General features: G+C 35.5%; 2 protein-coding genes and 1 long non-coding RNA gene across 4 annotated transcripts; 1 reads left to right on the forward strand and 2 right to left on the reverse strand.

Annotated features, from left to right (window-relative positions):
• LOC104699756 lies at positions 943-2,331 on the forward strand. Its single transcript, XR_753438.1, has 6 exons — positions 943-1,063; positions 1,288-1,379; positions 1,481-1,653; positions 1,760-1,847; positions 1,973-2,029; positions 2,107-2,331. It is a non-coding gene; the product is annotated as an uncharacterized LOC104699756 (long non-coding RNA).
• On the reverse strand, positions 3,417-5,991 carry LOC104699755 (bifunctional L-3-cyanoalanine synthase/cysteine synthase C1, mitochondrial). Of its 2 annotated transcripts, XM_010415100.2 has the most exons (10): positions 5,712-5,991; positions 5,459-5,568; positions 5,299-5,356; positions 4,591-4,854; positions 4,343-4,480; positions 4,202-4,253; positions 4,029-4,108; positions 3,875-3,934; positions 3,718-3,798; positions 3,417-3,621 (listed from the first exon to the last, which is right to left on the reverse strand). In XM_010415100.2, the coding sequence occupies exons 1-10, from the start codon at positions 5,874-5,876 to the stop codon at positions 3,523-3,525; spliced, it is 1,107 nt and encodes a 368-aa protein (XP_010413402.1). In that variant the 5' UTR covers positions 5,877-5,991; the 3' UTR covers positions 3,417-3,522. The 2 variants fall into 2 exon arrangements, with proteins under 2 accessions (XP_010413402.1, XP_010413403.1); XM_010415101.2 differs by lacking the exons at positions 5,299-5,356; positions 5,459-5,568; positions 5,712-5,991 and adding exons at positions 4,955-5,012; positions 5,112-5,219.
• On the reverse strand, positions 6,542-8,375 carry LOC104699758 (aquaporin PIP1-1). The gene is made up of 4 exons (XM_010415103.2): positions 7,955-8,375; positions 7,196-7,491; positions 6,911-7,051; positions 6,542-6,825 (listed from the first exon to the last, which is right to left on the reverse strand). The coding sequence occupies exons 1-4, from the start codon at positions 8,280-8,282 to the stop codon at positions 6,730-6,732; spliced, it is 861 nt and encodes a 286-aa protein (XP_010413405.1). The 5' UTR covers positions 8,283-8,375; the 3' UTR covers positions 6,542-6,729.

Raw genomic sequence — 9,686 nt, forward strand, 5'->3', positions numbered from 1 at the left:
GAACGAAATTGCATAATAGAGAAACCCTAACATCGCTCGTTACAGAGAAGAAATAACGTACCGAAGTCGGAGGTAAGCGAGAGAGAGAGAGGGAGAGAGGCACGAATCGCTCGGTGTACCGGAACCCTAAAAACCCAGAAAGAGAGAAAAGCTCTCGCGAGAAAGAGAAAGTTAACAAGTTTGTATTTTCAATTTTGATCCTGTTAATTTGCAAAATACTGATTAGACCTTTTATATATATTTTTTAATTAACGTCAGATTGAACCCGATACTATTCTTTCTATCAAAAACAACCCATTCCATTAGCATTAACAGCAAAAGTTTTTTTTTTTTTTTTTTGAAAATGGCTTTTAAAAGGGCCCATTAACAGCAAAAGTTCTCAAGTGTCAACTAACCAGATTTTACCAAGACTATGTCTATTTGAAGTTTTGAACCACGTAACCATAAAAAAAAATGCTGATTTAACCAGACATTATATTCTTACATAAAGAACTCGTAACTAGAAAACTGTAAACTTATTTGATTAGTGTGTCCGTAGACTGATTTATTATTATGCACATTCAATTCTATAAGCTAAAAAGCCCAATATAGTTTTAGTTGGGGCACACCATTATATGATGAGAAAGAAAGAAAGACAAGTGGATAAACCGAATCAATTATTTGTAAAGTGAAATAGCAATGTAGTACGTAGTACGTAGTAGAGTCGGTTGTTTCAATATTACCGTTAGTAAATTTCCATTATTTTAAACTACATACTATAGTAGCTTAACATGAAAGTCAAGTTAATTTCCATTATTAGTAGCATTATTATAAATAAAGGAAATTAGTAGTAGAAATAGGAATCCAGAACAACAGGCTGTAACGGCTATAATGTTTTCTTATAGCTAAATAAATATATTCATTCAGTAACACAAACCGAACATAGAGAGATTGTATATTTCGTCTTCTTTCTTCTCTCTCTCTCTCTCTGATTCTCTCATCGACGACGGTGGCACAGAAGAATCGATCCTCTTTCTTCTTCTTCTTCATGGATCGGTGTGGTTTTTATCTACTCTACCCTAAGGTTGGTTATATCTACATCTCAGATTCTCACTTGGTGGTCGAGTCCTAGGTGATAATCGATTCTCTCTGTGGATTGTTTAAATTTGTGTCTTGTTTTGTTTGATTGATTGCTCGTAATTTCAATTCGTACTCCCGATGTTCAGTTGCTTTGATTCATGGTGATTCTGATTCGTAAATCGTAACAGTGATGTACAGTGTTTGATTTTTGAATTTCAATCGTAACAGTGATGTACGTAAGAAGGATTCATTGAGAAGGCGTTTTGAGTAATGGATTCTGCAAAGAAGTTTAGGGTTTGATATCCTTTAGGTGGCTTTAGGTGACTTTTTGTACTCCTTCTCATCACAGATATCCCTTTGTTTTTATTTTTTTGGGCAAGGGTTATCTTAAGTATCAATCTATTGTAATCACTACAATCAGATTTTCTCAATCAAAAAGAAAAGAAAAGAAGTTTAGGGTTTCATGTCCTCCCAAGATATAATGGCTCGACGTGGAAACTGATGGATGTGGAAACGATCAAACAGAGGGATTAAACAGAGCAGATCGATGATGGATGGTTCTACGTGCCAGAGACGAATTGAAATAAAAAAAAGGTATACATATCCATCAATCTTAATACTCTCTTTCAAATTATAGAATCTCATCTTGCTTGCATCTTTTTTATATATATATTTTTTTTATTGGTTATTCATGCTACAGTGGCTTGCGTCTCGACCATCACATCTATCAGGTCGTGTTTCCCACTCAAAAGACGAAGCCTCCTCTATTTTTAAAAGCAACAGCTACGGTGAGAGTTTTGTTGGAAATTTTTCACATCTCAGTAATTTTTTATGTGTTTTCATGATTGATCTCTAATCTCAGTTTTTGGTTGCATCATTATATATGATTATATTTGGTTTCTCTCTTTTACAGCTACAAAAAAAAAACTTAATGAATGAGAGATGATAATGGGAATCGAAAGCTACACTGGTAAATAACAAGTCAAGCTCACTATGATTATAATCTCAGTTTTTGCATCATTATAATATTTGATTTCTCTTTTACAGAAAAAAAACCTGAATAAATGAGAGATGATAATGAGAATCGAAAGCTACACTGGTAATATAAAAAGTGAAGCTCACTCAGGAGTCAGGACTCTAATTGCGCCAAGAATCCATGCATCCTCATCCACATGCGTCATCTTTCATAGCGCTTACCAAGTTACCATCCCATGTAGAAACGTGAGTTTTTTTTTTTTTTTTTTTTNTGTAAAAACTAACCGAATTTTGGATCCAGTCATTTGATTGATCGTTAGAGATTCCACAAATTCAATTTGTTTTTGCATCGTGATGTAGATTTAGCATTAATGTTTTAGTTTTGATTTTTTATAAGAGTTTCATAAAAGTTTTCATTGGTTTTTTTTTTCTAAATATTAAATTTACAAATCGATGTGAAAGCTAACCGCACTTTGGATCCAGTCATTTGGTTGATCGTTAGAGATTCCACAAATTCAATTTGTTTTTGCATCGTGACGTAGATTTATCATTAAGGTTTAAATTTTGATATTTTATAAGAGTTTCATAAAAGTTTTCTTTGTTTTTTTTTCTAAATACTAAATTTACAAATCGATGTGAAAGCTAACCGCACTTTGGATCCAGTCATTTGATTGATCGTTAGAGATTCCACAAATTCATTCAATTTGTTTTTGCATCGTAACGTAGATTTATCATTAAGGTTTAAATTTTAATTTTTTATAAGAGTTTCAGAAAAGTTTTCTTTGTTTTTTTTTTCTAAATACTAAATTTACAAATCGATGTGAAAGCTAACCGGATTTTGGATCCAATCATTTGGTTGATCACTAGAGATTCCACAAATTCAATTTGTTTTTGCATCGTGACGTAGATTTAGCATTAAGGTTTTAATTTTGATTTTTTTCTTTGTTTTTTTTCTTTCTAAATACTAATTTTACAAATCGATGTGAAAACTAACGGAACTTTGGATCCAGTCATTTGGTTGATCGTTAGATAGATTTCACATTAAGGTTTCACAATATTAATTTTTAATTCTTAAAAAATTTGGATGCTAAATGTATAAAATAATGTGAAAACTAACCAAATTTTGGGTTGTTTACAGATTCCATAACTTCAATTTGCATGGTTATGTAGATTCAGAATTAAAGTTTCCAAATAACGTTTTCAATTTAGTTTTTTTTTTCTTTTACTGATTTAAAATATTTTCAATGAAACAGCAAAAATCTCAAATGTGACAAAACTCTTATTTGAACCACAAAATGCTAATTTAACTCGCTCATTTAATTTTGTTTACAATATACGACATCAACATAATTATTTTTTTTAATATCCCTCCCCCCACCCATATATAAAACAAACATACAACTCTTATTACACCTTTAGTGGGCTATGTCACACAATCTTCTCTGCTCCCAATTTGAGTTTTTTTTCTAGTACAGAAGCCTTTCTTCATCAATCGACTGAAACTGGCTTCATCTCTTCTGCTTCTTTCCTCAGCTCATCAAACAGAACAGACGACAGATATCTCTCTCCAAAGCTCGCATGAATCGTCTATTATATATATAACACACGTTACACACAAAAACAGTTTCCGATCAAATCAAAAACTGAGAGCCAAAGAAGAAAAAAACACTTCTCCTCTCTTACCACAATGAGTTTGCCTTTGTTCTCTGGCATTTTCGCTAGTCTAAGTGCTGCCACGGTGTTAGCTCCGGACGATATCCCAACCTACAAGTTAGTTTCCATACTTAGTGCCAGAAAACAAACGAGCCAAATATCTCTGTTAAATAATTAAAACACTTACCATGAGACCTTCTTTCAATGCCAATTCTCTAGCCATCTTTATAGCATCCTCACTACTCACCTGTTTTCTCACAAACATTCTCAAACATTAGCTTTTTATAAGTTGATGGAGAGTACGATAAAATGGAAGCTTTTAAGCCTTTTTTACTTTATACCTCAAGAACACTCTCCATAACATCCATATCCAAGATATCTGGTTTAAATCCAACCCCATTGCCTGTGATAGCATGTGGACCTAACACAAAGTTCAAAACTCAAACATCAGCGACAGAAACAACTCAAATTTGCACCACAAGTGAAAGTGTTAAAAGGTTCAAAATTATTTCACCTGGTTTGCCACCGTTGAGTATGTTGCTTTCAGCAGGCTCCACTCCATATATCTACCAATTTGCAAGACAATTCATGATCAGTAGCAATCTCTTTTTTGATATCCACAAGATAAGATACCCTTCAGAATTTACAAAATCACCTTGACATTGGGGTTTTTGGATTTAAGATATTGTCCAACTCCAGAGACTGTGCCTCCACTCCCAATTCCCATCACAAAGATATCAACATTTCCAAGTGTGTCTTCCCAAATCTCAGGACCAGTTGTATCATAATGAATCTACAACAAATATTCCAAGCATCATCTCTAGATTCAACCTTATGTCAAAACGTAACAACTTCAAGGCTAAATGGAAAAAGATATGTCATTCTAACTCTCTTAAGTAGTACCTGAGTGTTAGCTGGATTAGCAAACTGTTGACACATAAAAGCATCAGGAGTAGAGTCAAGGAGGTCATAAGCTTTCTTAACGGTTCCACCCATTCCTTTAGTTGGATCAGTAAGAACAAGCTCTGCACCAAAGGATCTCATAGTCACTCTCCTCTCCAAGCTGGTGTAAGAAGGCATCGTCATTACAATCTTGTACCCTTTCAGAGCCGCCATGAAAGCCAAACTTATTCCCATGTTTCCTGAAGTGGGCTCTATCAATGTTGTCTGAAAAAATTAAGCATCAGTTCAGCTGTGGTAAGAAACTCTTTGACTAATCTACTTTTGATATGGGAAATATATATATATAAAAAAGGCTAATAATTACTTTTCCAGGGATGATTAGTTTTTTCTTCTCTGCATCTGCAATCATAGCTATAGCTGGTCTAAAAAGACAACAAAAACAAAACCGAACAAAAGATCAATACTTTTTTTATACTTATGGTTTCTAGTAATCAAAGATTTATATAGATTATAACAAGAACCTGTCCTTGATGCTACAAGTTGGCTGGAAGTGTTCCTGCTTGGCTGCAATGTAAGCTTCACAACCTTCAGTGACTCTGTTGAGAAACACAAGTGGAGTTCGTCCAATGAGCNGAAAACTCTTTGACTAATTTTACTTTTGAGATTAATAAATATGGGAAATATATAATTAAAAAGGCTAATAATTACTTTTCCAGGGATGATTAGTTTTTTCTTCTCTGCATCTGCAATCATAGCTATAGCTGGTCTAAAAAGACACAACAAAAACAAAACCGAACAAAGATCAACACTTTATACTTATGGTTTCTAGTAATCGAAGATTTTTATAGAATGTAAAAAGAAAAAGAACCTGTCCTTGATGCTACACGTTGGCTGGAAGTGTTCTTGCTTGGCTGCAATGTAAGCCTCACATCCTTCGGTGACTCTGTTGAGAAACACGAGTGGAGTTCGTCCAATGAGCTACAACAACGTTAAACACAGACGAACTTGAGTCAATCGACATGGGAAGAAAGACAAGAAATTTTTACTTAAAAACCAGATCCAATTTTCAAAGATACTCAAGAAAAGAAAAAAAAAACGGTTACTATTATTTTTGGCTTTACCAGAGAGGCATCGCGTTTAGCGTTAGTAGATGGGAAGTCTTTGGGAAGATCTCGGAGTCTCTGAGCAAAAGATGGAGATCCAACGGTGGAGAAGAGTTTCCTCATGGTGTTGCTGATACAGGGGATCGTCTCTCTCTTCAGTAACCTCTTTGAAACAGAGGCCATTGTTTGACTGAACGGAGTTAACAAAGTTTGAAGAGAGAAAACAAAGTTTTTAAAAGCTCTTTGTAATGAGAGGAAGAAGAGTGATAGGTTGAGAAGAAACGGAGGAGAAGGGGATCATATATAAATGGATGAGAGAAAGAAGACAAATACATTGTATCCATCTTCCCATTAGTGTAAAGTATATAATATTGAAATAAATACAAGTTGATTCTTGGAAATATAGGCAATTGTGAATTGAGGTACGTGAAGGGTTCTTGTCAGAGTTCAACTGATGATATAGTACTCGTCTTTCATTCAGTGAGTGGAATGATCAAAATTTACAGTCAACTTCATACACCTGCTTCTTGCAATTTCTTTGTTATTACAGTCTTAATTAACCATCGGTCGGGGAATCTTTTTTATGCTTTGTTGAAAAGTATGTGACAAACAAATGGTCCCCATTTGTTTTTTCCTGGTGAATTTTTGGTGGCTATGTCTCAATTCGATTAGGATTTAGCCATCATAGGTAGAGGGAGGTTGGTTACACTGACACGTTTGGAATACCAAAACAATGCTGAACCGGATGAATTTTGAAAACCGAACCGTTTGACCGAAGAATTGATTAACCGGTGATTAACCGGTGACTAACGCAACTAGGATTGGGTTTATTAACGCAACTAGGCTTGTTGTATACCAAATCCATGTTCTTTTTGCGTTGAACTTTTGGGAATTTTTATTCCTTTGTTTACAAAGATTGCATTAAGAGGGCACATTACAGTACAGATACAAACATTTCACATATGTAGATCAACAATAGAAGCAACTAAGGAGGACAAGACCAGAAACCAAAGGACTTGATGTCTTTTGTTTTGATTTAGCTTCTGGACTTGAAGGGAATGGCTCTGATGACAACCACATGGTAAAGAGCAGCAAGTGCAGCTCCAATGAAGGGTCCAACCCAGAACACCCACTAAAGATGGCAAAACAAAAACGAAATTGTCAGAAAAATGGAGTTGTTTGGAATGAGATTGGTATTATAGTTTGTGGAGACTCACGTGGTCGTCCCATGAATGGTCTTTGTTGTAGATGATTGCAGCTCCAAGGCTTCTAGCTGGGTTGATGCCTGTGCCAGTGATTGGGATGGTTGCTAAGTGAACCAAGAATACTGCAAACCCGATTGGGAGTGGTGCTAGAATCTGCACAATTGTTACAAAAACTCAAGCCAATAAGCAACAAAGTCCAGAGTGAAACCATGAGAATCAGTCAGCTTCACTCTGTTCAATTGTTTTTAGCAGCTATATATATGTAACATGAACAAGTAGTATAGACAAGTTACTTACGGGGACATGAGAGTCACGGGCGTTTCTCTTGGCGTCAGTTGCAGAGAAGACTGTGTATACAAGGACAAATGTGCCAATGATCTCAGCTCCAAGACCACTTCCCTTGGTGTAACCATGAGCCACAGTGTTGGCTCCTCCTCCTAGAGCCTGGTATTGCTTAGGCTGGAACCCTTTAACCACACCAGCACCGCAGATTGCTCCCAAGCACTGCATCACTATGTAGTACAGAGCTCTAGTGAGCGACAGCTTCCGAGCTAAGAACAGACCAAAAGTAACCGCTGGGTTGATGTGTCCACCTGAGAGTTACATTAACATAAATTTCAGATTACAACACTGCAAATTCCACATAGAGGAGTCAAGACTAATATCAACAATTTCTCAAAGATTGTAGCTTTATCGTCTTTGCATCCCTTAAATCAGATACAATAGGAACAAATTCACGCAAAGAAGCTAAAACTAATCTCAATTGTTCCCAAAGATTCAAACTTTATTGTCTTATCTCTCAACCCCAACACTCGGAAACCTAAGTAGAGTAAAAAAAAGGCGTATCTTTAGAGAAGACTAATATCAAAATTTCTAAAAGATTGTAGCTTTATCGTCTTTGCCTCTCCTAAATCAGATACAAATGGAACAAATTCACGCAAAGAAGCTAAAACTAATCTCAGTTGTTCTCAAAGATTCAAACTTTATCGTCTTCGGAAGCCTAAGTAGAGTAAAAAAAAGGCGTATCTTTGGAGAAGAAGAAGCAGAGTGGCTTACCAGAGATACCAGCAGTGCAGTAGACCAAGGCAAAGATCATACCACCGAAAGCCCAAGCGATACCTTGGATTCCAACGGAAGCACACATACTCGGCGACCTTTTAACTCCCATCACAGTCAATACAGTGATGTAGAGAAAGAGGAAAGTAGCAATGAACTCAGCGATCCCGGCTCTCCAAAAAGACCATGAAGAGAGCTCACCTGGCTCGAAAAACGGAGCAGGTGGTGGCTCGTTGTAGTCTTTGTCGCTCTGAGCCGAAGTCCCGATTGGTTGTCTCTCAGGGAACTTGTTAGCTCCAACTCTAACGTCTTCTTCCTTGCCTTCCATCTCTCTCTCTCTTGAGAACTGTGTGGTAGCTTTGATTTTGGTCTCGGTTGTGAATATTCCAGAAGTGGGAGTGGTGTGAGTTTTTATAGTTGGGAAGGTAATGGAAACAATATGGAGAAATAGAATAAGGGAAGACGATGACAATATTGACAGTAACATAAATATTGTTAATGTTATCTTCATAGTAATCATACTACTATACTAATAAATCTAATTATTGCGTTTTGGACAGAGTTTCGAATGCTCCATTCCAGCTTGTAGTTTAATTAGTGTGATTAAAAATAAAGGATTGAAGAAAAATGTGGTTATAAAAATAAAATTAGATCAATGTCGATTGTTTTTAATAATCCTCATGATTGTCACTAACTAACTGCTACGAACAAAACACATTTAAAAAAAAAATAACATGAATGATCGTCTGATTGAGAATGATCTGGCGTTTGCCAGGATAAGACCATCTGTATATGGCCTTACCATCATCATGCACCATGTACCATTCATGACCATGTTTTTGTGTGTGTTATTCATTCCCCTCTCTTTTTTAGTTTTTTGGGTGATATTTTCTTTTGTGATTATCACATTTAAAAAGCACTTGTTTCTGTAAAGACTACAATTTTAATATTTGTTCTGCTAAAAAAAAAAATACAATCTTAGTTCCTAATTCAAGATTTAAAAACATATTTCCATCATCCTGGTATAAAACATAATTGTATCATCAATTCTAAAAAAACAGAGTGGTAGTGTACAATTTGCCAAATAGGAAAGACAAAAGGTAAAGAATAACAAAAAAAACAAACGACACTGGTTTATATTGTTTTAGTAGGCCATTGGGCCCTACGCAGGCCCTACGCTCTCCTAAGGGCCATTTTGATTTTTCAACTCCTTATGTAATTATTTTTTTGTTATTAACCATAACTCAAAAAGTTGTTAAAAACTTATCCATTTTCCCCTTATATAAGGCTGATCTGATGTAAAGATAAAATTTGTCAAAAGGGTCAAAATTAAAATCCACCTTCACAAGTTTGAAAAGCCTTTAATCTTTGAATATTGTTTATTTTCACATACATTGATTGAACTGCACAGTAAAAAAGAGAGCCAATTAAAATCAGCACTGCTGCATGAGCTAAAATCACTGACTGACCACTAGAAAAAAAAATACCGACCCATCATGACACAGAGAAAAAAGGATGTACGAAATGTTTTTTTGGATTTTTCTGGTGGAGTAATAAAAATTCAATTAATTATAGCCGTCCAATGCATCGGCGATAAGATACGTGGAGTCACCCACCTAATGCCGCCGCCTTACATACCCAAAAACCGACCATTCATTCATCTATCTAATGACAATTTCTTTATTTAGTTTTTTGTTTGCTGGATTCTTCTATTCTTTTCATGATTGCAACT

This window comes from Camelina sativa, chromosome 7 (genome assembly GCF_000633955.1).
Source record: "Camelina sativa cultivar DH55 chromosome 7, Cs, whole genome shotgun sequence".
Classification (NCBI taxonomy): Eukaryota; Viridiplantae; Streptophyta; class Magnoliopsida; order Brassicales; family Brassicaceae; genus Camelina; species Camelina sativa.

What these genes read in the sequence shown, in the direction of transcription:
- LOC104699758 (XM_010415103.2), bottom strand. Translation starts at nt 8,282, where the DNA reads ATGGAAGGCAAGGAAGAAGACGTTAGAGTTGGAGCTAACAAGTTCCCT. An exon ending in CTGCACTGCTGGTATCTCTG is followed by an intron (nt 7,492 to 7,954) that starts GTAAGCCACTCT and finishes TGTAACTCTCAG; the next exon opens with GTGGACACATCAACCCAGCG. An exon ending in ACCATTCATGGGACGACCAC is followed by an intron (nt 6,826 to 6,910) that starts GTGAGTCTCCAC and finishes TGCCATCTTTAG; the next exon opens with TGGGTGTTCTGGGTTGGACC.
- LOC104699755 (XM_010415100.2), bottom strand. Translation starts at nt 5,876, where the DNA reads ATGGCCTCTGTTTCAAAGAGGTTACTGAAGAGAGAGACGATCCCCTGT. An exon ending in ACGTGTAGCATCAAGGACAG is followed by an intron (nt 5,357 to 5,458) that starts GTTCTTTTTCTT and finishes GTGTCTTTTTAG; the next exon opens with ACCAGCTATAGCTATGATTG. An exon ending in AACTAATCATCCCTGGAAAA is followed by an intron (nt 4,855 to 5,298) that starts GTAATTATTAGC and finishes TAATTTTTTCAG; the next exon opens with ACAACATTGATAGAGCCCAC.